Here is a 25,714-nt window from a genome sequence, read left to right on the forward strand (position 1 = left end):
TCTTGGCGCTGTTATAAATGAGCCTCAAGATGTTTGCAGAAATCAGGAAAGTCCTCTGGTTTTCCAATATCCTATCTGTCCCCAATCCCCGGCGGCCATGATGACGACAACATCAATGAACGACGAGGGGCAGCAACGGCAGTATGACCCCACCAAGATATGGACGACGCTGCTGACCAACCGCGCATACTTCGGTGGCTTGCTGGTACTAAACCACTCGCTGCGCAAGTCCGGCAGTCGGTATCAGCTCAAGGTCATGGTGACGCGGAATGTCGAGGCCGACGAAGAATACATGCGTGCCTTTGCCGCCGCCGGCATCCCCACCATTGTCGTTGACAAGATCGAGCCCGCCCCGCGTGATGGCAAAGTGAACCGCGGGACTTGGGAGAAGCTGGCGCCGTGGTCATTCACCGAGTACGAGGTAGGTTTGCCATGAGTGATGCGCTTCTTTTCACACGGCACATTCGTTTAGACCTCAATAAAGGAGTCCACAATGCGCCAACCCAGTACCCTACCCACACTCTTGCGATATCTCGATAGTGATGCTAATAGCGCATTGTGTATTTGCGGCGTGTAGCGCGTTGTGCTCCTCGATAGCGACCAGATTATCCTCCAAAATATCGACTACATGATGGAAGTCGAACTTCCAGATGGCTGGATCGCAAGCACTCACGCTTGCACTTGTAACCCTCGTAAGCTTGCGCATTATAGCAAGGATTGGTTAGTCACAATCTCTTCACCCGTAGCTTTACAACAAGCTGATAGTCCGTTTGTAACAGGATACCCAAGAACTGCGCCTTCACCGCGGCAAACCAAACCACAGGCGAACCAGCACCTATCACAGAGTCGAGTCCCAACAACCACCATCTACTTAACAGCGGTACGGTCGTGTTGCGGCCCTCTATGCAGCAATATAATGCCTTGATCGACGCCATGAACACACACCCCGACGTACCTAACATGTTATTCTTCGATCAGGATCTACTCGCTATCGTCTACCGGGGCAAGTGGAAGCCGCTACCCTACTCGTATAACGCCCTTAAGCCCATGCGCGACTGTCATGCGTCCTTGTGGCGAGATGAGGACGTGAAGATCTTACATTATATCCTCAATAAGCCTTGGAAGAGCCGCACCTACAATAACGACCGCATCGAGAGCACACATAAGCTCTGGTGGGACGAGTATGCCGTCATCGAAAAGGAATGGGCTCTCAGCCCCAATGAAGAGATACGCGACCTGTGGAAGAATGTGGTCGTGCCTGTTGTTGCTCAGGAATAATAGGCCTTGGCGTTTAACGGGAAGCTCAAAGGAAAAGAGAAAGGACCTCTTCATATAACCAATTCCGGTCTAGGGATATCCTTGAATAGCAGCAGACGCGTGGGATAGATATCACGACTTGTTTAAAGCGAGCGGCAGATACCATTGTCATGTTAGTAGTAATTTGACTACGAATGAACGATCTACAATCCGATTCATTCAAGGGGGACACAGCTATATTTGGTGGACTGGGCTGTCCGTGTTGCATTTGGTCACTATGCACAAGGACTATGCGTTCTATGACGATTCTTATGATGTTCAATATCAGTCTTTTTCTATTCACCTACTCCTTAATTTTGGCTTCGGCCTTACTAGGCCGCGTGCCAAAGATCGTGCTACCAACCCTCACCTCATCGCTACCCATAGTAATAGCGCCCTCGAAATCCTCGCTCATGCCCATACTAAGCTCCAACTTCCTGTCATGTCCCAGCCCAAGCTCTCTGAACACTAGATCCCTCTGCTCCCTCAGCACGACGAAATCCTCGTTCTCGTTCTCCGGCGTCGTAGCCACGGAGCGCGCGATGGCGCCGATCGTCATTAGACCGAGGAGATGCAAGTTGGGCGCGGCCTCGACAGCGCGGCATAATTCTACGGTCTCAGCACCGGGAGCACACCCGGACTTGGAATCTTCTCCTGAGGTGTTGACTTGGACGTGGATGTTGAGCTTTTGGGGTGCAGGGGACTCGGTGGATGAAGAAGAGAATGCAGTTATGAATTCTCCGCGGTACCGGTCGAGTAGCTGCGCCTTTTTCAATGTGTCTACGCTTGAAACGCACCAGAGGTTAGGAATCTTGGCGAGATTCTTGCAGTGGCCTGCGAATCTGATTAGTACGTAGGCAGGAAATTCCTGGGTGGGAAATTGCTGTCATTCAGGAATCAGGACTCAGACATCCATCCCTAGTATCTTCAAGATTTTCTAGAAATAGTACTCGCACATGCATAGGTTCCAGGCAAAGAAAAGGCTGAACTCGTAGCTTAAAGCCGGTGATAGTATGGGCATATTTCGATTATTTTATACTCACCAGACTGAAGGCCGCCAATGAAATGCCAATGAATGTTCCTCGGAAGCAACTCGGCCTTTTGAGCCAGCTCCTGTGCATAGTTCTCGCCAAAGTGCAGCTGGGGCTCAAGGCCCGATTCCTGCGGCTGGACGAGAGCTAAGATGTCGTTTGCGGGCTTCAACTTTGAAACAGCGACCAGGCGGACCTAATGCTACGTTTCAGTATATACTCGATGGCCCTTGAGAACGTTGAACGGAGCGAGCCCAGTGAAATGAAGCCCCCTCCCTTCGAGATGCGATAATCGTGAAGAAGGGGTTGAGAGAAAGAGAGGCATGGAGCAGGCATGGGTCTGTGTGTGAAAGGCCCAACTCACATTACGGCCCTTGCCAACCGCAGCAATACGCTCGCTGACGCCCTTGATCTGCGAGGCGAGCGCAGCAGCTCTTGTGGGGTCAACTTTCATGTCTTCGACGTCTGTCATCGTTGTGCCATCAAGAAATTCGACGTATTAATAACCATCCAACCTGCGTTGTCTGTCTGGATATCATGGTGTTTGAGAGCGGAGACTTCACTGTGCCCAGAGAGCTATCTAGGTCGGACACTTTGCAGGGCCTAATGTGCGCTACAGTGTTTAGTACCTCACTGCACTGTATTATACAGCGAAAAGGAGAGATGTCTTCATAGCGCTTCATAAAAAATAAAGAGGTCACTGAGAAAAAAGATTTTTTTGACAGATACCTAAATCTGCTACACTCCAGCTTAGTTGCTCAATATGAGACTCACAATAAGACTCTTGGTCAACCCACCTCTACCACCATCTGTAGGTAGAGTTGAGTGTCACAACCCTATGTCTATACAGAATGAGTCCAATAGACTCGTCTATGACTACAGGCTAGAGTGACCATACCATGTGAATCCCAGAGGTTTCAAAACTCAGTCGACTCATACTTGGACATACCGACCAGGGCAAAATGTAAAATACCTCACATCTGCTAGCTGGTGGTGTTGGCGTATGAGTGTCTGACGGTTCCAACTCTTATCCAGCACAACTATCAGCCCAGTCATCTTCTGCTTTACACTCAGCCAAATTTTTCAATCCAAACTGGGCCTTTGTGTACACTCCATACAAACACTGATGAGCCTCGCTACGTCGATCAGCCAGGCTGAGGTTCAAAAGTCAAATATTTAGATTCAGAGGTGGCGTATCCCTGGAGGTCTTCTTGCCGACCTTCACAGCCGTCATGTTCGCCACCGTCTCCAAGACCATTGAGAGACCCTTTCTGTGGTCGTTGATCAGGATCCGCTGGCTATCGAGGAGCTTCTGCTGAATGCGTATGAGCTTCACAGCCGCATCCAGCTTCTTTCTCATCCCGGCACACTCGCAATCATATCTTTGTTGATCCTTCGTCTGCATCACTCTCGATAGGCTAGGAATTGAGTTCCAGAGTGACACGGCGGCTAGTCGGACCGCGCTAAACGGGTTCGTGACCATTGGCGTCGCGGAGGAGACCACAAGTGGTGCCCCCGTTAGCATGCCCGGGGAATCGGTGTGTACAAGTGGACATAGGGTATAGATATTTCGACGCCCCGTGAACGAGCAGTACATGATGCCAGTCATGATACCGGTCGTATGTTTCTGTGAGTCTTTGGTGTCGGTACTTGCATCGACCGTAGGTGTTGTAATACATGTCGTACAAGTAGATAGAATTACAGTGGTCGTCAAGGTCTTCAGCGATGTGTCTGTGATGATACTTGTGACAGTAATAATTATAGTCCTTACGACAGTCACTTTGTTGGTTTCATCAAAGGATGTCTTCGGGTCCAGTTCTGCCGCGACATGATGAGCTGGAGGTACAGTAGGGGCTATTGTAACACCTTAAGTGGTGTGTTAGCTAGTAAACATATACATAGGCACACAATTGCGATAGAGGGAAAAGAAGCGAAGAAAATATATACCCTCATGGAATAGGTACCATGGTCCTTGCGTTGGAGTCTGAGTCGGCCAGTAGGAATCGTGATAGTCTACGACCGTGGGCGTTGTTTGAGGAAGATCGGTGGTGACTGTTTGATGCAGGTGGGCCAATGTGTCCTTCGACAAGCCATACCAACCAACTGCAGGCAAAATCAATATCTGAGTAGGGTTTTTTGCATGATGCTAATAAACACTGACCTATGACAGAAGCAAGAATAAGAAGCATGATGACAAGGAAAATGTAGCCGGCGCAACGACATCCTCTAGGGGAGGACCTTCTCTCGAAGTCTAATTACCACAATGATTGTATTAGCGCCGGGTGTGATTGCCTGAGTACAAGTAAGAGACCTACCACGCCACTTGTCCTTCAAGCGATCAAACTTCAGGGACATAATAGATTTGGGCTGAGTAGTCGCCATGGTAGCGGACTTGGCCTTGAGTTCAGGAGCGTTTTTCTGTAGGACCAGGGACGATAATGATGCTGCGGATTTTCTGAAGATAAAAAATACATGACGGTAGGAGAAGAGGACGCGTCGAGACGGAGATTGTAGCGGAGATTCTGACTTTAAGGACTCTTCTCTCGAGGAGGCAGGCGTAATCAAAACTTGTGGTGATGGTCGAATGTTATCTTGAAAGTTGACGTCCAAATCCTGGCTGCGGTCCTTAGCTGATGAATGGGCTGTTGGCCTGAGGGAGGCTGCCATATCGTGGCCGTCTACGTTGATGGAGAAATGATAAAAAGAATGTGCATTACCACATTTCGTAGGAGCGAGGAAATAGATAGCTGCGTATGGTGTATTGTGTGTGGAATGCAGCTAGGTTGCGTGGATATTCTGACAGTGAGAGTGGCATGGTGAACAACAAACAATGTCATGTGTAGGTACCTTTGGCAGTCACTTAATCAATCTATATGCACGCATTGAGGTACCTAGAAGCGAGCAAGGCATAGCAAGGCACATGATGTACCTATGGGTCAATATGTTATCCTAAGGCTGGACCTGACTTCAATGCCGGTGACCACTCTACTATAGATCCGACTCGACTCGCACATCACACCTACCTCCCACCCGTAGGCGTGTTGATCTGGGCAGAATGTCAGCAGCTGCCTTGTGTACAGATGTCTAACTTGCTTGCAGTTAAATGAGTTATCACATGCAGGCAAGGGAAGCCACGCAGGGCACTTCCTCTCCCCAAGCCAGCCAAGCTGTAAGCCTCAAGATGATAGGGCCAAGCTGGTGCTTGAATCCATTGAATACCTGTCGTTTGTAAGTAATGTTGGCTCACGTATTTGACCACGACCTACATGTTTTCAGCAAGGATACATCATGCCAGCCAAATTACTTTATTTGGATTACTATCACATCAACTCCCATTCATTCCTAGGCTGCATTATCAACAATGTTCGTTCGTTTGTACACTGGGTATTTTATGTTCAAACTACCATGGGACCTATGTCACCAACACATTACTAAAGGCATCCGTGATTTCTTGACGTGTGGGCCCTTCATGGGCCAAGGATGGCTTTGAGACACCCGCCGATATCCTTTGCTCCATCAATTTGAGTAGCACAGCAGGCACGCTCTCATCTGTAGCCCTAATAGTGAGCCGGACCATCTGTGATCGGTTAGCAAGCACATACTGGCTGATTCCTGGGTACAAGACATACCTGGGACCCGTAGTTCGGCTCTAACCGTAGCAAGCAGCCGAACTTACCACCTTCGGAAGTGTGTAGAACGCTGGCGCCAACGAAGTTCTTCGTATTTGGATCGACTCCTGACAGTATCCCCCATCGGAACCCTTCAATTACCTTGCGAACGAATACCTCGTGGATCTCTCGAGTTGCTTCCTTTCCACTCACAAGTCCAATAATAGCCTGAGCTTCCCGAGGCGCACCGCCAATCTGCTTCCATCTCTTGAAGAAATCATCAGATGACAGCTCAGCAGGGTCCATAAATTTGTGTGCTGTCAGGGGTAGTTTCAGTGTGAGCGCCTGTAGAGCTCCCGCAAGGTAACTGATTCTGACAGTCGGACTCTTGCTAAAAACCTTCTTGGACTCAAACATGATGACCTGCCTAGCTTGCCCTCCTTGAGGTATGGTGCTATCAGGCAAGCTCTTAACATCCCAAGTTAAGTTAGCTCTCTCGCTATCATCCAGATCTAGCGTCGTCGTAAACGAGCTAATGGTGGTAGGTGTTTTATTGAGGAAATAAAGAATGAGGCACGCCATTTGGCCTCGATATTCTGACCTGACGCCAACCTGGAGCTGTCCATCCTCGAAGAGGATACCATCAGCTTTGAGAAGGAGTTTGTTGTACCCAGGTTCCCAGCCAGGAGATAAGTGAGCAGCACTGGCCAAATTAGGTGCCTTCAGAAGCTTTTCAGCCGCTGGCCCCGCGTTCATATCCAGCCCAGCAAGATCGGTTGAGTGTCCGTTGGTACCATTTGTAGCCCCATTGGCAGCGCCATCACCGTTTACTGTCATATTGGAGCTAAAAGCTCTCTTGAGCGCTGGTTGTTTAGCCATATTCAACTCTGAGCCATCAACATTAGCGTCCTTGCCACCTACTACCCAGGTCCGCTTATCGCTTGTACCAGCGTGCTTTGAATGAAGTCTGGACAATAATGCCGACTGCCGTTCGGGGAAGGGGGGCATCTCGTCACAAACGGTTCGCAGGAGATCGTCAGTCGGAAGACTTGCTAGAGTTAAGTACTCGCACGCTCGCTGCTGGAGCTCAGAATCCAAGGTGTGGGAATAGATCTCAAAAATATGAAGGAGTTGCGGTTTGATTTCGGGGAAAAGATTAACAAACTTGATGAATGACGACAAAATCATAGCGCGCGTGCCAGAGGAGCAGGCAGATAGCTTTCCAGACAAGGCCATGAATTGTTCGATTGGGCTACAACCTTTCTCCTCTGCGATCAGGTGACCAAACTCGCCCAAAATATAGGCACCAATTTTTACCAGCGTTTCATGACAATGGTCTTGCTTGACATGTTGCAAGGTATTTTGTGCCGCGTACACCTGTAGCTCCTCATTGTTGGTTACGATCTGAATGACACGCTGCCAGACCTCATCACTCAAATGGTCGCCTGCAACAGCTACGAGCCGTAGTGAAACATTGATATACCACTGAATATCGGTCGCGTATTTTTCGGTAAGAATCGCAATTTTTAGTGCCATCTCCTCACGAATAGCAAAATCCGCATTTTGGAGATACTGGAGTAGCTCCGCTACAATCGGTCCAGAGTTAGTCGAGTCGCACATACTATATAGCAAGTCGAGTCCCTTTCTACGAACGCTGATATCCCTGTCTTTCAGGGAGCCCAGAATAACCTCTTGGTGTTGTTTGATAGGCCCCAGGTTTTCAGCGCGAGCGGCAAGATGCGTCATAGCTTCGAGACCAAGATACCGAACATTCGTCTCCCGTGAAGTTATGAAACGGCCTAGTCGAGAGGATATTTGCTTCATCAGCGCCTGTTCTGTATCTAGGTGAATGATCAGGTTGATCGCCTCAAATAAGACGGCATTCTGAGCGTTATTCTGCTGCACGTTCTTGTTTGACTCCATAGCCAAATTCAGTATCTTTTGTAGAGACTCTCTTATCATCTCACGGACATGGCTATCCTCTGAACTTCGTGTTAGCAGTTCTCATTGAAACACCGAGAGAGAGTACCTACCTGAGGGCGAAAAGTATTGTAGTAGACGAAGCATTTTCACCTGGATCCAGGGACAGGGAACCTTGTAGTACAGGTAATCACTCGTGTGGTCACCATCGACGACTATTCGCTTCAAACGCGAGGCTGCTTTGACGTATGCGCCCTTGTATTGGTCAGGGTTGTCTTGTGCGACAGCCATCACCAAGGACGTCACTGACAGGGCTACACCCAGATCAACATCGTCCATCAATGATATTATGCGCTCCGCCCACTGGGGCTGGATTATGTCTGGGTGTTTTCGGTAGAGCCGAAGAAGAGTGAGCGCGGCTTTTTTCTTGACAAAGGCTTTTGACGTGCTATGATACTCGTTAGTCGGTGACTAGCAAGGCGAGAGAAAACGACGTACGGCGATATTAAAAGTCGATGGACTTCGCCGCTCAAGGCTTCTCCCATCTCCCTGCCTCCCACATTTGCAATCGCATGTAAAGCGAGACAATTAAACAGTTCGTTGTGGTCCAAGAGGTCCTTTCGTATGCTATTGACAACTAGATGCAGCAGCTCATGCTTCTCATGTAGAAATAACGTCATCGCCAAATACCCTATCTGTTTCTCGGAATACTTGGTTGCCGAGATGAGATTCACCGCCTCGAGGTGTCCAAAGTCGACATTCCAGCCCAGAATGTAAATATACAAGAGCTAATTGGGTCAGAACAAGAGCGCCGCTGTCGAGCCAAGGGCAGAAATACCTTGCAAACATACTTCTTCTTATGATAGCCACTCAAATTGCCATCTAGACGCCGCAAGTTAGCATGCGCATTTGGTGCATCAAGAACGTACGTAGACTATGGCTTGAACATACCCTTGAACTTTTGGCTACATGTGGAAGTGATATGTTAGTAACCTAAAGTCTCTGGTCGTAGAGTCGGGTCTCAGCACAAACCGAATATTTGCCAGTTCTTTATTGATTCTCTTTTCCTCCAAATCTCTTGCCCGCGCATTTCGAAGATCAGCGATGAATTGGACAAGACCGCGCATGTTGGAGTTATTATTACTCGACCGGCCGAGAAAGCCGGCTGCCGCTGACGAAGCCATGGTAAAGGTATAATAGAATGTACGCGTATGTGTATCCGTATGCGACAGAGTCGATGGAAGGGCCGGGTTTATATCCCACGTTCACGCTCACCAACCAACGAGCGGCCACTCCAAATGTGATATATACCTGTAGTAGTCGTAAAAAGGGTTACAAGAGTCTGTATCGTCCAATCCCGAGAAGTCCAGAAAGCGCGCTCGAACTTGCGGCTCTCATGGTAGGCCAAATCAGTCCATCAACATGATCGAGGCGATGCCCGCGGAGCAACTCGTTTCGTTCGTAGAATGGGGGGCCGGACGTCGCAACGGAGTCTGGGGCAAGAGTCGTCTTCAGCAACCAGAAACCGATTTGCTTCTTGTGGTGCAGGAATCGGGCTGGTAGATTCGGGGATCGCAGTTGGGTATTCGCAAAGTCCGGGGGCACGACAATGCTCACCAGGAGATTCGAACTAGTGTAGACACTTATTGGGGGTTGCTGTGGATAGGGATCAATACCTGGCCTGGTCTTCTTCAAGTTGTCTGGATACTGTCTGGGGTCGGGAGCCACAGGGCAAAGGGGGCAAGATTGAATTGGTTACTCTCCGTGTGTCAGACAGCTTGTCTTACTGTGCGGAGTGCCGAGCGCCTAATTTGCCCTACCTACCTTCTACCTCAACATTCAAGTAAGAGGTAAGTGGGTACCTAGATATCTACTTTCCTCAGCAGCGCCTAATAATCTTGATTAAGTGGTACGGGGGTAGGTACTTACTTACCTTTATAGGGATTTATATAAGTAAGTTAGCATATTCTTATATTTCTAATGTCCATCAGGTATAAGAATCGAAGTGTACTGGGTATTGGATCTATAGGTAGTTATTCACATAATAGTCTACCTAGATACCTAACCCAATGAGCGAGTGTCTTAGAAACGTTACAGAACAGAAAAGCCACTAAGTTAATATACCTAGGTAGATTAGGTAGCTGGAGGGAGTTATCATACCTGCCCAGGGGTCTTCGTGCGACAGGGGGTATCTCCCGACGTCACTACACTAGGTACGACTACACTACGATATCTAGCTCCTAAAAGCTTCACCTGTCTGAGACCAGTTTGATCATTATGTAACAATCATCCATCCACGACGGCTAGGAGGATGAATTTCACGGCTCGCCGAACGCTCCAAAGATGCCACCACATCTCTAATTCCATACTACCACCGTCCATTGCGTTGTCGGCGCGCCGGTCGTACGCCTTTCAAGCCGCGGCCCCGCCTATCCACAAGGTCTTCAACCGGCGCACGAAATGGCTACAGAAGGAACGTGCTTCTCAGGATGTCGAGAACAGCCGGATCGCCGATTATCTGAAAGACGAAGTCGCGATGCGCGTATGCGAGCGATTGCTGGTGAGTTGTGGTCTATGGCCGGTTCGTATAGTGCACACTTCAAGCTAAGGTGCACTCGTAAGGATATCAAACGCGAATATCCTCGAGTACTCGATTTCGGTGCCAACTCGTGCAACATCGCCCGGGCTCTAACGCGCGAAAACCCCGACCCGAACCCAGAAATGCCCGTTTCAGAGCCAATTGCGATCAAAATCGGCCATCTGCTAGCTGCTGATTCCTCCGAGAGCATGCTTTACCGCGATGCCGACCTTGACTTCAACAAACAGATAAATATCACAAGGCAGGTTCTTACGGATGAGGAGACTCTTCCCTACGACGCCAACTCTTTTGATCTAGTTCTGAGCTCCCTGAGCATGCATTGGATCAATGACTTACCGGGCGTGCTTGCGCAAATCAACAACGTTCTGAAGCCGGATTGCGCCTTCATCGGCGCCATGTTCGGGGGGGATACGCTCTACGAACTTCGAACTTCACTGCAGTTAGCCGACCAGGAGAGGCGAGGCGGCATCTCGCCTCATGTCTCGCCGCTGGCTGACGTACGCGATGTTGGCGGGTTGCTTGGCAAAGCTGGCTTCAAGATGTTGACGGTTGATGTGGAGGACATCATCGTTGATTATCCTGACAGCTTTGCCCTCATGACGGATCTGCAAGCAATGGGCGAGAATAACGCCGTTCTAGGCCGGGAGATGGGACCCATCCAGAGAGATGTGCTATTAGCTGCGGATGCAATTTACCGTGAGCTCCATGGTAATGAAGATGGGACATTGCCAGCAACATTTCGCATGATTCATATGATCGGATGGAAAGAATCAAAAGACCAAGCCCAGCCACTGCCTCGCGGAAGCGGCGAGATCAGCTTGAAAGATATACTGGAAAACAAGTAGATGTACTATCAAATTCGCAATCGCATCCATCCAGGGATATACCATGCCCTAGCTGTGCATTCCATGTACATATATACAAACCTCATACAAAAATATAGGCTCGCCTCCCCTGGTATATATGCTTGGGGAGGAAAAGTAGAAAAATTCAATCAAATTACGACCACTGTTATTCAATAAGGAAATCATAAATTCTATGCCATTGAGTGCCTAATCGAGGTAAACATACTCCTTTTATGCAAGGAATCACCACCAGTACATAACGCCAAGGAAGAAATCCGTTACTTCTTAAGAAATTCAGATGGGTGGTATATTAAGTTCCCTCGTCAAGGGTAGGTGCCGTAAAGAACAACCACCGCAAGTACAGGGCCATATTACTCCAGGAGATTGTCCGAAGCTCATGTTTCAGTTCCAATGACGAACATAGAAGCTCCAACGAAGGCTCGAACGCCTTCTTCCAACAGTTTGTACAGACGCTATCACCTTCGGTGAACCTCTTTTATCTCGGGCCAGGAATAGCCGCCAATGCAAGAATAATCTATAACAATATACTTCCATTGTCGAGAGCGCGATGAGAAGTGGGCGAATGTACCACTATACATTCGATATCAGAAAACTTAAGGATGAAGTGAAGAGGATTTGAAAACTTGGGCTATGCGATATGCTATGAAGCTAGAGGTGGTGTTGGATATACAAGTACAAATGATAGTGAGCATTGACATTGAATGTTATCTAGTATGTAATTTTTCTCTACCTGCAGATTCTCATCCCACTTATGGAAGTTGATACTGAACGCAATGCATGAAGTAAATAAGATTTACGTGATAGTAGCATCCAAAAACAAGTATGTTTCTAGGTGGTACAATGCAACTAAAGGCGGTACTTGAGTGTTTCGGGCAAGATAACTACAGCAATGTCAACGCTACGTAAGGTCCCTGAAACCGTTGTGCGCCCTGGTGGACGAGCCAGGCATATTAATATCATCTACAGAGAAGCTTCTCAGATAATGATAACCACAAGCTTGCTGTATTATCCACTGGGGTCACGTCTCTATTCTGTTCTCTTGCTTCTGTTCATCTTCGACATGATTTTGCATTATCGACGGTAGCTCGAGGTACCCTTACAATTCAGTGTACTAAAGAGGGCGATGGATGTGCGGTGGTGCCGTATTACGACGATCATGTCTCGAAGCGCGTCAATATCGAACGAGATTGAATACTTCATACCTTGCGCCAGTCGGTCATGCAACGCTGTATCGATCCCAGTCCCGCAACGTCAACGACTTTCTCGTGCCAGCTCAGCAGCACGCTCATACCCGCACCAGTGGACTCATTTGTTGAACCTGGTCTACTTCCGATCTGACTGAACCCTGTGGCCTGGGGTGTGAGGTTTCGTGTAGGTGTTCGAGGACCTCCGCTCGACGCACTACCACCCGCCATACCTTTGTATCTGATCCATTGGGTGAGCAGGTGTGCGTTGTATAACTATGCAGCTGCAAAGCGGGATAAAATTTTGCAGATAGACTTACAGGTACTTCATCAATACATCGATCAGTTCACTGCCACCCTCTGACTCGTAAATCCGCTGCAACATCGGTGTCATCTCGCTCGCCTTGATGGATTGCAGAACTTCAATGACGGTCTGGAGGTGTGCGTCCTGTATTACATCGTCAGCATGCTTATAGGGTTCCCTAATGTCATCAACGCCATCCTCTAAGCCTGCTTCCAGGGCGATCCAATCGTCTCAGTGTCTCTCAAGTACACCGCTCCTGCCACGCCACCCTTAATATGCATTTATTTATAACCGTCCGCTCACCGCTCTTCCACTGTTGCATTCTCCATGCTAGCACGCCGAGAAAGGCCAAACGTACCTTTGCCACCTCACTCCCGTTGTAGATGGGGTTCTCTAAGCATCCGCGTAGTGCGCCCTCAGCATCGCCGCCCCGTAGCAACTGGCGGACCTGGCCGTTGAGTCCCCGCACGTCGGCCTCGCTGGCCTCGGGTAGTGGTGGGTGTAGTGTCTCGGTGTCGAAGTTCTGTGAGGAGTCTGGGTCTAGCGCATCGATGTTGATGGTGCGCCAGGCGTCACTAAGCGACGATGATGTGTGCTGCTGGATTACAGACATAGTGTTGTTATTATAGACGAGGTTGGTGGCCACTCGTGTCCGTGCTCGTACGTCAAGGAAGGCGGTAAAGGATGTGAGAGGAGGTCGGGTTGGGGTCGATGCAAGCCGACGGCAGGCTAGGCGGGAGGCCCAATATATTCGAAACTGGAGACGATCAAATGCTCTAGCAGCGGTGTTTTGGTTTGATGCCGCGATAGGAGAGGTGTCAGGTCAATTGGTTGGGAACTAGATCTAGATGCGAACTAATTGTAGCCGAGCTCTAAGCTGTGTTGCCTCTAGATACGGGTACGTAAGCCAGGTAAGGCCGGTGGTGATGAAGGTGATGGAGGCGGGTGTGGGGTTGCCGCTGACGTTGCAGGTTGCTCTATCTTTGCGGGGCTATGCGGGTATCAGATGTGGCGTATGTGGGTCTAGTGGCTCAACTCTACGTCTCGTTTTGCAGATAGGTATGAATAACTACACAGCCGAGAGAGCAACACAAAATCTGACTGATTATTCACAGGGTCTAGTCACATGAAGTAAAAGCCGTGTCTCCTTCCACTATCCTGCTTGTCCCAATATCTTTTTCGGCTAGAAGAAAGGGCGAAACGGAGAGGGGGGGAGAAGGGTCAAGTATACTCTTCAACCAGAACCAAGAGATTCAGCAGTAAGCAACGTAAGAGAACATATTGATTTCAGAAGTCAAAAGAAGCTCCAAATTCTATTGCACCGTGTGTTGGACACACTGAACGCCTTGTACCCGTCTATTCTGCAGACATTAAAGCTCTCAGGAAGTTCCAGCTGTATTAAAAGCGAGGCTATTCAGTCGTCACTTACATGGAACATGTAGGCGGACTTCGGGGGCTAGATACGCACGTTCAATTGTATCTAAGCTACAAGATCTTTTTAAGATAGCAAAAAAGAACTTTGAATATAACGGATAGCCCTCGCTGAGCATGAGAGACGATATACTGCGAATAGCATCAATCTCAACCCTAGTTTTCAATTTCAATTATATCAAAGCAAATGAGTGCTTCCATGAAGTTGGCGTTTAAGTTTCAAAATGGTGATAAGCGGATCTCATTTCTCCAGTTGTTATGAATATATACCTCCGATGTTTTCCAGTATACACCGGACATGTTGTAAAATAGTGGGGGATTGGAGCATACCGGTATTGAGTCCCACCACACGATCTTTTATTTCTTATTTTACCTTTGACTCCCGGCAAGAATATCTGGCAATTCTTCGAAGTGAATTTTTTTTTCTATACAAAGGCCGTGGCCTTATGTGTCTTCTAGTGAACACCACGATTTTCTAAGACAGTGAATATCTGGCTAGATTCTAACATTGGGCATAGAAAGCTTTGTGGCCATGACAGGCTACAGATATATGTAAGTACGCAAGACCATTAAATATCATCGTAGACTAGATCATATATATAAGCCGACTTGCTACTGATTGATATTAGGAGAAAGTAGTAGTGAACATTCCAAGTTTATCAAAATTTGTGGTATATAGGTCGAGACCTGTAATTACAAAAACAAGCACGAAGTGATTTGGGCTCGTTTACGTGAAGTTACACGGGTGATGACTCTCTAGCTAGATGCAAGCAAATTGAGGTTCATGTGGCTCATTCGAAACTACGTTATTTACTCCGCTTTGGCTTCACTGACGTGGCGTACTTTAAGCAAGCAACACGCCGCTCTGCAGATACTGGCCAGCATCAATCCTAGTTCCTTTCGCTTGGGCAGAGTTACTGGCCCACGGCGAATGTGAACGTCACTTATATTGAAAGGATCTGAAGGTGCATATTTCATCTACGCATGCTGTGAACGTATCAAATTCTTGTCACTGATATGAGGATTATTTCGGTTGTTTTCAACGATACTGCGTTTGGCTATCGAGTTTCTGTGGCATATAAAATGTTTGTAGTTGAGCAATCGTACATATTGATATAGTCTCAGCAGTACATCCGAGACAATTGTAATACCTACTTGCTTCCTGTACGGCCAGGAATCGGAATCAGAATCAGCTGAAGTAGTTACTAGTTACTGCGATGAATTTCCTGTTAGCCCAGATCTCGATGTATGAAACCTGAATGATATTGCACATGATGAGTTGCTTCACACCTGATCTGCGATTAGGTAGAATCTAGATTTGCCATGTGGCGTCGCTAGGTCGCGATGTATCTATGTATTAAAACTTAATTCCAGTAGAGTACGCTGAGGTTCTAAGCAAAGAGATACGACAGATGGCTCCGACCTCAATATAATAAATCATACCTACAAGTAGTACATGTGGACCTACAATAAACGGCAATCTGTCCTAGTCGATCGGGAAGTTGGTGCGGGAGACCACACAGTGATAAAGAGTTTGTGTGCGAGTGGTGGTTTAATCGTAATACCCATGAGATGATGTCCGAGCTATTGCGCCGAGCGGCCGGGTCGCCTGGACGCTTCCGGAGGAAGCCGGAACGCCATGCTAGATGGAGATTGGTTGGTGGGTGTACTATGTATTATCGAGTTGATTCAGTCAGAGCATTTTAAAGTCTTGATTCTGACTCAGACAGTCTACTGAATGATTTGCGATAATGTGCAATGCTATTATCCTTACGGCGCGGCGTGCGGGTCCAGCGACGACTCGGTGGCGCCTTTGGGGACGTGCGTATTGTGACAGCTTACATGATGCTTCCCAGTGCTGGGTAACTGAGTGGTCTATGTACCGAATATGAGGATGATCGATGCGTAATTCAGCTTGATAAGGGACAAACAAGGTAAAGAATCCATCTGGTCTAAGCGCGAGAAAAGATTTCGCTATCCGGATATGAGACAGGAAAAATTTTCTATCTGTAGACAGCTCGAGATACCGTAAAATTCAGAGCAAGTGTCAGACGGAAACTCTCCCCGGAACGTGAGATCAAGCCTCACACTACACTAGCAAGGATAACTCTGGTGTACCCTTGTAGTGTACTTAGTGCAGGCTCGTTTGCACTAGTTTCCTTGCCGGGTGAGCCAGCCGTCAGACAGCTTGGCTATGACAAGGGTTCAAAATATTTTATCAATGTTTCATACATCGTGGTGTTCAATACTTACACACTTCACTTGCGAGAAGAGTACAAATAACACTCACAATTAGGTCTTCAAAAATGTAACGATTTGCTTATAGCCGTGGGTAGCGTCTACTATGCTCGCTTCTTCACCCTGTCTTATTGTTCCATGTAATCAATCAGCCCGGACTGCCATTTGACCGGGAGAATCTGACAGATGGGGAAACATTCTGGAATTCTTATGAGTGGGTCTAGCTAAAAGAGTGCCATTCCGGAGTCGAGCCGTAGTTTGATATGACTCCACCGTAGTCCCTGACATACTTTGTACAGTTTCCGATGCTACTTACAGTAGACTGCTAGTACGGAGATGTATGTGTAATTGCATTCTAGGAGAGTCCAGCGACAACTACTTAGGTGATCCATCAGCTCAGCAGAATCGTCTCCAACGTTCCATCGATCGTCGACAATCGGCAAATAACCCTGTTTTGTCTTCCTCGCCTGAAAGCCTGTACCATGATGTAAGTACTCAGTAAGCTTTCAGCCAGTGACATACATGGAGAGAGGCAACCAAGCCCTTGCCTCCAAGACAGGCTCACTGACTGACCCAACGTTCTGGAAAACGGTGGAGCCGCAGGAGGCGGAATCCACTGCACCCAAGGAGGTGGAAATGTTTATCCTTGGTCAATTGGGTATCATAAGCTGAGGAATGTGGTTGTATTGCTATTGAAACTGCTTGAGTAGGTAGGTTAAAACGGAGGGAGGGAAAGCTACTAGAGCAAGTACACTAGAGCAAAGACATGGCGCTGTGAACAGTTGAGGCTCAACTGTACACATGTCTCAGCTCTCAAAAGAAAGCTCACTGCCTTTTTCTTCTTCTCAATATTTGGATAGCATGAGCTAATAGAGGAGAAGCTATAATATATCACAAGTGACCTGAGGCTTTAAATGTAATAGAAAGACATAGAAATCTATCTTTTTATGTTGGGCTTTTGTAGGTATCTCTCAACTTCTTCCATTATGGCTTATTTCGTGTATAAGCCCTGCATGAAACGGCGACTCAATGACAAATAATTTCAATGGGAAATTGGATATCGACTTATGCATGATTAATGACAATGTATATTTGCGTGATTGTTCATATCCCATGTACCTGGCACCATGGTATGCATTTTATGCCAACATTAAGCCCCGTATGTACATGTAACTTAGCCGTGGGTATCGGTAAACCATCTTCTGTGCTCCAACCCCAAGCCTGCATTCGGTGAGCTGTGAGGCCACCCACACCGGATTTCTGCCGTGATGAGCCAAGTCCAAATTTACCAAATCGCTGGGATTTGAGCTCCTCTTGGGGCGGAATGGAGTGCGCGGTGCGCTGCGGTAGGTTTGGTTCTTTATTGACCGAAAGACAGCTTGTCCCTGATAGCCAAGCTCTGTCTGGGGCTGGTAAGTTCTGATATCACGCCGGTCATCAAGCTACTTCGTAGGAATGATCTGTGAGATCAGCAGGGGCTGCAGCTCAAAGAGTCTCCATGTAATGAGTCTTGGGCCCTCCTTTGCCACATGGTTGCTAGGTCGACTCCAAAGCGGAATCCAGTTAGCAATCCTGGTTCAATTTTTCATACCAACCACCTTGATTAGACCCTGAATTGGGAATTGCGCGAAGTACAGCTGTATACTGTATACGCCACTCACATGGTTTTGTACAGTAGCCTCGCATCAACTATCTACTTAGTGTCCGACTGTGAGGGCCTCATGCCTCAATCAGGAAGGGACTGGAGGAGAAAACCTCGTGGCCGCTGGGATGATCTACCGACGACTCTGATTTTTGGACCATTCGAGTATGCTTATACGCATATTTTCATCTAGAATTTGGTGTAGCTCTAGCCGGATGGCTATGTGGTTAACAAGCTAGACCAAGTCGCCCGTTTTCATAGAGGACCAACTTCAGTGATTTCTACGAACATTCAGGAGATGAAAAAAAGACTTTGTCCGCTGCTACTAGATACCATATCATGCTCGTCGACTTACATAATTAGATAGAATTAGATAGAAGCAAGGTACCAGTGGCTCTTGTAACGTACCTAGGTGCAGTGGAGTGTCGGATGAAGAGGTCCCCTTTGCACGTTTACCCTAGCAGTCTATCCTTGTCAACTTACAAAGGTATTGTGTCCAGGCCCTTCTAAGTCAGGTACTGCGCTCTGTTGCCAATGAGCTCGAGTATCAAATGAGTGCGAAGCTTGGCGATGGGGGAACATTGGTGACAGCTCGAGTCTTACGCATATGGGCCCCGTGTCGACCTAGATATGGTATGCCATGTAGGCAGTTCGCTGTTCACATACCTAGTACAAACAGATAGATCACGGTAATCCAAGAGAACCACGATGTAACTTGAATACCTATCTATGTATTCTGTAGACCAGATAGACCAGATCATCATTTACCTTGGTGGTCAGGGGTTGCAATACAGTGGTAGGTAGGCAAGGCTGGTACCTCGGCGCAACTTCCCTGTCAAATTGATGAAAGGGGGGTTATCCAGGAAAGGGATCTGAAACAACCCAATTTTTTACGCATTCCTACTAGTGTAGCATACCAAGTTTGATGTGTAAGTACCTGTACGCGAGCAGGTACCTCAAATAGTATGCAAGGGTATTAGTAGATAGCCTTACTTACCTCTAAGTAGGTACCCAGACGTCTCGTTAGCGGTCTTCTAGAAGATCGGTGGAACATACAAGTACAGTACCTATGTGTATGTAGGTACTTACCTACTTAGTATGGCGATTGCTTGACCTTCTGCCTGCAATCTAAAAAAAGGGTATAGGTAGGTATAGTAAGGTATATATAAAGTATATCTGTACTTCCTGCTTGGAAACAAGTACCTTGGTGCATCAATGCGCAAATGTCGACACGCCTCACGTGCGCACGGGCACCAAGACCGTGCCATTTGTCTCCATTCCCAAGATTCTTCTGCCTGAAATCCATACGTAGGCCTTGAGAGATGAATGGATGTTGCCAAGTTCGCGCTCAACAAATTTGCCGCCTCATCCCTTAAGAGCTGTTCTTGCGCCGAGAGCACGGAAATCTTAGCTTCACCAAAGAGAATAGGCAGTCATCTCCCTGAACTCACCCATACACATCGAATGCGCCTCTTTGCCTATCCGCCATCGAGTCCCTCTGTCCCCTCCTTTCCTTCGTGTACAGGTATGCATCACGACGTCACCAGTGAGTTGTCGCCGGTATTAGGCGACAATGGTATGCATATGAGGCGCTTCTTAGTGCCCAAATGGCCGCATGAAACTTGACCCTCACAGACGATTTGTCTATGGGCTGAAACAAGTCTTGACGATACAATGGACATGCGTCTGTCTATCTGAATATTTCTGAGTCATGCGAACCTAGGTCCAAGTCCAATGAGATTGTCGACGACGTCTGGCCTAACCCTCATCGACTATATCCTGGAGGCGGAGACTTTTTGCACCAGGAAGCTGAGACGAGTGGTGCTGATTCTGGCTTTGGTAGTGTACATGCCAGGGTGGAAACTAACATCTGAGACCTATATTCCGTGTAGCGTAGTGGCCTCGCATCGTAATCGAACACTGGGACTAAATTGTCATGCAGTACGAAGTGCCGAGCTGCAGGATCAGCTGATTAGCGGTCGCAGCGCACCCCAGGATCTTAGCACCGGATGTATACAGAATTGGATGTACGATGAATCACTCTATCATGTCGACACGAGGACTCATTCTCGAGCGTCATGTCACAGAGGTGGATGTCGTCTGACGAGCATCGACCCGAGTGGTTAGCATATGACAAGCCCCGAAGAGCATCATTTCGCCTTGAGCGCGTCCGCTTCAGCCACGCCGGATACTCACACTGATCCGTCCGCGTAGTACGGTAGGTGTTGGTTCACTGGGGTGCGGGAGCCCCGGGAAACCTAGGTACGTAATTGTAGTAGCAGAGAGGCAACTCACAAGTCCCGTGGCCTGCCAGTTAAACGGCCGCGGTTGAGATGCGGTTGCCGACTGGCTGAAATGCGGTCAATCACGTAGCTGTGGCTGTCCCGGCCTGACGGCACCACCGATTTACCAACGCCTCTAACTTCAGCCAGAATCAAGCCAGATGCCGATAGGCTGGTCCACCAACCTAAGATCATATCGCAACATCTTAGCCACAGACTTTGAGCAATACACTAATACGTCTAGACTAATAAGTACCTCTATCTAAGAATAGCCACCTGATGGTCGTAATGTCGGCGTCTGTGATGTGCCGCCCTTACATAACTCTCAGCCGACACAACCTCTACGACATTGATACTCAGGCGATATCGTAAGGCACCAAGTAACAACAACTGCTGTCACGACGTGGCTACATATCTGTTTGCCGATGATTTGGTATTTGTAATTTTTCTCAAGCCCAGCAGCCTGGTTACAGCTCAGTACGAGTGACTACCGCGCTTTTAGAGGCTATAGTTGACTGGTGAAGTTTGGGGTAGGGCTCCATCACAAGCCTCTTCAGATCTACTGACGTGGAGAGCATCGCTGCCAGCCTATCGATTCTTCTGTTTCATATAGTGCAGCTGCTTCGTCATTGTACTCCATGGTCCCTGGGTCCCTGGGAGCGTGCAGCTGAACCCCCATATTGAAACTGATATCTCAACTAGATTTATGGTGAGGTGTCGGCTGCGGGGTATCTAAGTAGTGTTGAGATTGTTCTTCGATGCGTTGGTTCGTCCAGTGAACAGGCCTACGCTATGATGAAATGTAAGTTTCTTGCCAAATCATCACTGCTGGTGTATGCTACTGGAATCCCTTGATACCCTTTGAAACAGAGGTGCACGCACACACACACACAATATGGGCACCACAGACTTCATAGCGCAGTATAGGCCGACAGTTATTTTCTTGTGTAGAGCTAAGCGACCGCATTATTCCCAATAATCATGTCTCAGTACGAGACGTCGCCTCAGCTTGAAGAGGGACCTTTCGCGGCTGAGAGGCCGTGGCGGGTTTAACCTGTCATTTACTTATGTTGTGGTTAATGAATAGACCTGTCACTTTTCCGATAGCCGACGATGCATGCTCGGCAAATACGGTAAGCTTGCCATGGCAGTAATGAGGATGATTCAAAGCCAGAGACAGACAACCACAAGGGTGGAAGGATAGGCGGAGCTGTCCGCAGCCATCATTTCGTTTATCCATGACCACTGCCACTAGATCCAAGTTAACGCCGCCGGCGCCCAGCCTAGCCATCGCGGCAGCGGATGCTTGCTCTAAGGAGCCGGCTATACCAAAAGCTGTGCCAGAATGGGTGAAGGGGAGAGTTCGAGAAAAATTCGATGAAAAGAAGACTGTTTAGTGCAAGGGGAAGATTGCCGGGTGGAGCTAACGTGTCCCAAACGAAGTCATAGCCTCGAGGATCTCCCTTGATATGAAGCAAGGAACCCTGTCGAGTTGTTGGGGCCGAAGAGATGAGAACGCTAACGCTTGATTTCTTTACTATGAACGCTGATTTAATCTTACATGTAGCACCTTACTAGAAGTACCCATCCGCGCCGAACTGATCAGCCCGCCAGGTAGTTGTAACATATAGCTGCTCCTAAGTAGTAGTTACCTACCTAACCCATTGGTGCAGCGGATGGGCGCTTGAGGAATTATGAGAGCTGAGCAGCATCCGTGTAAAATGCCGAACTCAGGGAGCATTGGCGCCGGGAGGACCTCCGGGTGAGCCATGCTAGCGAGCTATTTCTCTACCTACCAATACGTGGGATTTTACTTAGGTAGGCGAGGTAGGTAGTTAACTCGTTTTCTTAAGTGGTGGCGCAGCTTCGGTGTGCTCGGGTCTCTCGGAGCCATCCTACATGTAGGTATTTTATTCTATTCAAGCTGCAGAGTAGCTAGACATCGAACATGAATTATAAGCTTACCTATGTTGTACAATTGGTAGTCTTGATACGTGTGTTAACATTCTTTTCAGATGATCGGCAAATGCGCACCGAATCTGTGGGCACGGACAATACTGAGGTAAGTAGTATAGTTTAGACATAACACCGAAAACCACAAGCAGCAGCACACCGTTTTCCCACTTCACCTTGTCTTGACGAGATGGATGTTTGTCCAACTCCAATACCCATCGTCTAGTACATCGTCTATACACCTTCACACGTGTAGATGCAATGCACCTAAGTAAGTACACTAGAAGGATGTAATCTGCATCAATCAATAGAAAACGAGCTCAGAATAGAACCTAGCTTGACTCAACACGCTATGCCTGCTTTGGGAATACTTTAGGCCGTAGGATGGGATGACAAGGGGGAGGGGGGAGGTGGAGGAGGGAGAAAAAAAAAAAAAGGCGTAAGAAATTATGAGAAACTTGCTAAAAAGTCATCAGACGAACCACAGACGCCTACGTGGTTGATGGATGCACGTAACAGCGACATGGAGAGGGTCGACGGCCACGACTGCTAGTACTACACCACGTATGTGGCAGGTTACAACATTTTCAACTCGAGCGTTCCGTTTAGGGTACCGCGGTTGTAACATATCCGTGATGCAGGTACGGGCATTTGAGTCTATAGGTATGAGGCCAGGCCGAGGGATAGAGAAAACGGCCATCTTGTATGGTGGCATTATGTCACGGCTCTATCACGGCAATGATGACATCGACCAGCTCCCGCTGCGGCATGCAGGTATGTGCGCAATACCACGCAGTAGTGTACCAGACAGTGAACGCTGCAGAGCGACCCTTGATCGTCTTGATCAAGTTGATCGCGGCAATGCCACAAGCAACCACCAAGACGAAGATACCTCGCGCCCAGGCCATTGTGACAACTGATAGTAGTAATACGTAGTACTTTTTGAGGCTGAAGGCGGCCTCGGACCCATGTAATGTTGTAGGTAGATGTCCCCTACTCACCATCGCATAGACCCTGACTGGGATATGTGTGAGAAAAATTTTTCAACATTCTTTTTCTTCTTTCTCCAGGTATTCCGTCTTCCTCACCTCCTCTTCTGAACATACCACAGACAGACAGCATCGAGCAGTATCGAGCAGCTTTCCCCAGTCACCGCATCCCATGTATCCACCTGACCTGATCCGACTTGGCTGTCTGCCCGTCGGTGAGCTGGCTGCCATTGCTGTTGCGGGCTACATGCAGTAAATGGACAACGTGGTATGTTGGGTTAGGTACCAAGCAAGTAGTGGTTGCATGTAACGGTACCTAAGCCCCGATGGAGATAAGGAACATACGTCCCTCATGCACGCTACCTACCTAGCCTCCTGTATCCCCTTCTGCTTGTTTAGGACAAAGTGCAAAGAAGAAAGCGTCGGTGTGTGCTGTGTGTGAGCTAAAAAGTGTACCTACGTAGGTATGTATTGTGTCCATTGAGGTTAGTAAACCTATCTTTAGGCCTGTACCTACCATGTAAGTCGTTTAGGTATTCTACATACCTTAGTACAGTGAACGCACAACGCACGCATTCGGCTTTGCTTTACCGTCACTCCGTCAATCCGCACAACAGGCACTGGGGCCCGGTCCATGTCTCCGACACACAGCAGAGTTTGGTAATGTTGCCGGTGTTGATGGGGATGGGAAATGGGGGATGGGGAGATGGGGAGGAGGAGGATAGGTACCTATGTACCTACCAATAGAAGGTACTCTTCACCAGGTTCGGGATTGTAATGAAACATGCTTATTAACATCCACCACAGCACTGTACAGCGCCTACACCAGGTTCCAGAGGTACATGTTAGCATACCGGTAGCGTCCCTATGTACATACTTAACGGGCTGTAGCCTCACTCATTCTCAAAACACACACTAAGTAACACGCTAGGCAGAGCAGGGTTTCCTAGCGATTGGGTCTTACTGAGGATCTTTCGGGTTCTGCTCATTATTTCGGCAAGTTTGAGAACAGACAGGCTGGGACACGGTGATCCCAGCTGCGCTACTCTACCTAGGTACTCTAGACTCACTCTGGGCGATTTGTATGGTTTGCCTCCTAGCAGCCATACTACTAATAAGTAGGTAGGTATGGTATGTAAGTAGGTACGTGTAAGCAGGTATGTAGGTAAAGTAGATATCTAGAGTATTGTACCTACATAGGTACCTACATAGTACTCACTCTCCCTTTTCACTAAGATCCTTTGGCAGGTGGGTGCTTGTGGAGGTACATGTGCCAGTTGCAGGAACCCACAGTCAGCCCGTACCGCTGGCACCTGCAGGTACACTCACCCTAGTCGACTTAGTCGCTCTAGTGATCCTAGCAGGGAGCAACAGGATCTCTGGCCGTACCGGCTCAGGTACAACCTCTGAGATGAAGTGTACACTCCCAGCAGGCCTATGGTGAGTGCCAGGGTCTCTTACTGTACCCTTCCTACTAATACGTAGGAGGGTGTACATGTATATGTACATGGGTACGTTGTCCATCATCCATGGTCTACAAGGCCTTCCCATCTCGCTCGCTATTAATGATTTTATTAGACACACACTAGCGTGCTGCACCTCGGGCAGTGTACCTACCTACAGGTACGGCGGGTACCTGGACCCCAGCCAGTATGTACCTGGCTGCCCGTACTCAGTACATGTACTATCATGTATGCCGGACAGGTACGTACAACAGTAGGTAGGTACCCTACAGGGGCATGGCATGGCAGCATCGCGGCATGGCGGCGCTGGGTCCATCCATCTTCTCGCTCCCTCACCCCCAGCTGGCTGGCGCCCCAGTAGTCAGGAACCTACCTAGGTTAGGAGGTATACTACTACTACCTACGTATGTATGTAGGTATGTATGTATGTACCTGGCTTTGGCTGGCCTGGCCTGGTTGACATGACAAGCTCTTGTCGACCAGGTAGAGAGGCCGTATAAGTTGAAATAACGGCCCTTTCCACTCCTAACAATTTTCGAAAATCCTCAGCTCATCTCCCCCTACCTCCTCCAGTCTATTCCTTTATATCGCTTGCGCCAACATTGTATAATAATCAGCCTTCTTCCTCTTCATATCAGCGTGTCTTTAAACGTCTCCAGAGCTGTCTGCTATAATCCACCGCCTTGTGGTTTTTGTCCTGCATATCCACTGTCTGCTTGCATTCCCGGTACGTCCCCTATCCTGAGACCTTGACCAGAGTGAGAAACAAACATAGCGAAAGGAGCCAAATGCTGCCTGTCGCCAAAGCTCGCTGTTGCACTTTGCGCTTGTACTACTGCCTGTTCAAGCATGCTGATCTCTTTTAAGCGATTCGCCAGCCTGCATACCCCAGTCCAGTGTTCGCACCT

The 25,714-nt window shown here is 48.3% G+C and overlaps 7 protein-coding genes across 7 annotated transcripts; 3 read left to right on the top strand and 4 right to left on the bottom strand.

The window, feature by feature from the left end:
- Window positions 1–115: 115 nt before the first annotated feature.
- On the top strand, window positions 116–1,278 carry F5B22DRAFT_638821 (glycosyltransferase family 8 protein; the record flags this gene model as incomplete). The annotated part of the gene is made up of 3 exons (XM_047977637.1): window positions 116–421; window positions 578–720; window positions 780–1,278. 3 exons carry the CDS (start codon window positions 116–118, stop codon window positions 1,276–1,278), a joined length of 948 nt encoding a protein of 315 aa, XP_047827244.1.
- Window positions 1,279–1,600: 322 nt separating this feature from the next.
- F5B22DRAFT_659734 (uncharacterized protein) lies at window positions 1,601–3,252 on the bottom strand (the record flags this gene model as incomplete). Its single annotated transcript, XM_047980225.1, has 3 exons — window positions 2,692–3,252; window positions 2,340–2,523; window positions 1,601–2,130 (listed from the first exon to the last, which is right to left on the bottom strand). Exons 1-3 carry the CDS (start codon window positions 2,797–2,799, stop codon window positions 1,601–1,603), a joined length of 822 nt encoding a protein of 273 aa, XP_047827245.1. The 5' UTR covers window positions 2,800–3,252.
- On the bottom strand, window positions 3,029–5,293 carry F5B22DRAFT_424815 (uncharacterized protein). Its single transcript, XM_047971687.1, has 4 exons — window positions 4,643–5,293; window positions 4,489–4,578; window positions 4,275–4,430; window positions 3,029–4,193 (listed from the first exon to the last, which is right to left on the bottom strand). Exons 1-4 carry the CDS (start codon window positions 4,992–4,994, stop codon window positions 3,496–3,498), a joined length of 1,296 nt encoding a protein of 431 aa, XP_047827246.1. The 5' UTR covers window positions 4,995–5,293; the 3' UTR covers window positions 3,029–3,495.
- Window positions 5,294–8,982, bottom strand: F5B22DRAFT_659740 (adaptin N terminal region-domain-containing protein; the record flags this gene model as incomplete). The annotated part of the gene is made up of 7 exons (XM_047980226.1): window positions 5,294–5,904; window positions 5,957–7,917; window positions 7,969–8,303; window positions 8,354–8,643; window positions 8,694–8,737; window positions 8,807–8,820; window positions 8,888–8,982. The coding sequence occupies 7 exons, from the start codon at window positions 8,980–8,982 to the stop codon at window positions 5,740–5,742; spliced, it is 2,904 nt and encodes a 967-aa protein (XP_047827247.1). The 3' UTR covers window positions 5,294–5,739.
- Window positions 8,983–9,737: 755 nt separating this feature from the next.
- F5B22DRAFT_621480 (S-adenosyl-L-methionine-dependent methyltransferase) lies at window positions 9,738–11,473 on the top strand. The gene is made up of 2 exons (XM_047975894.1): window positions 9,738–10,415; window positions 10,478–11,473. The coding sequence occupies exons 1-2, from the start codon at window positions 10,167–10,169 to the stop codon at window positions 11,297–11,299; spliced, it is 1,071 nt and encodes a 356-aa protein (XP_047827248.1). The 5' UTR covers window positions 9,738–10,166; the 3' UTR covers window positions 11,300–11,473.
- A 485-nt stretch (window positions 11,474–11,958) lies between these two features.
- On the bottom strand, window positions 11,959–13,759 carry F5B22DRAFT_621483 (actin-related protein 2/3 complex subunit 5). Its single transcript, XM_047975895.1, has 3 exons — window positions 13,167–13,759; window positions 12,825–12,952; window positions 11,959–12,745 (listed from the first exon to the last, which is right to left on the bottom strand). Exons 1-3 carry the CDS (start codon window positions 13,419–13,421, stop codon window positions 12,517–12,519), a joined length of 612 nt encoding a protein of 203 aa, XP_047827249.1. The 5' UTR covers window positions 13,422–13,759; the 3' UTR covers window positions 11,959–12,516.
- Window positions 13,760–19,639: 5,880 nt separating this feature from the next.
- F5B22DRAFT_424891 (uncharacterized protein) lies at window positions 19,640–20,328 on the top strand. Its single transcript, XM_047971688.1, has one exon. It carries the CDS (start codon window positions 19,854–19,856, stop codon window positions 20,244–20,246), a length of 393 nt encoding a protein of 130 aa, XP_047827250.1. The 5' UTR covers window positions 19,640–19,853; the 3' UTR covers window positions 20,247–20,328.
- The last annotated feature ends 5,386 nt before the right edge of the window (window positions 20,329–25,714 follow it).

This window comes from Xylaria bambusicola (assembly GCF_022495145.1).
Source record: "Xylaria bambusicola strain CBS 139988 unplaced genomic scaffold F5B22scaffold_50, whole genome shotgun sequence".
Lineage (NCBI taxonomy): Eukaryota > Fungi > Ascomycota > Sordariomycetes > Xylariales > Xylariaceae > Xylaria > Xylaria bambusicola.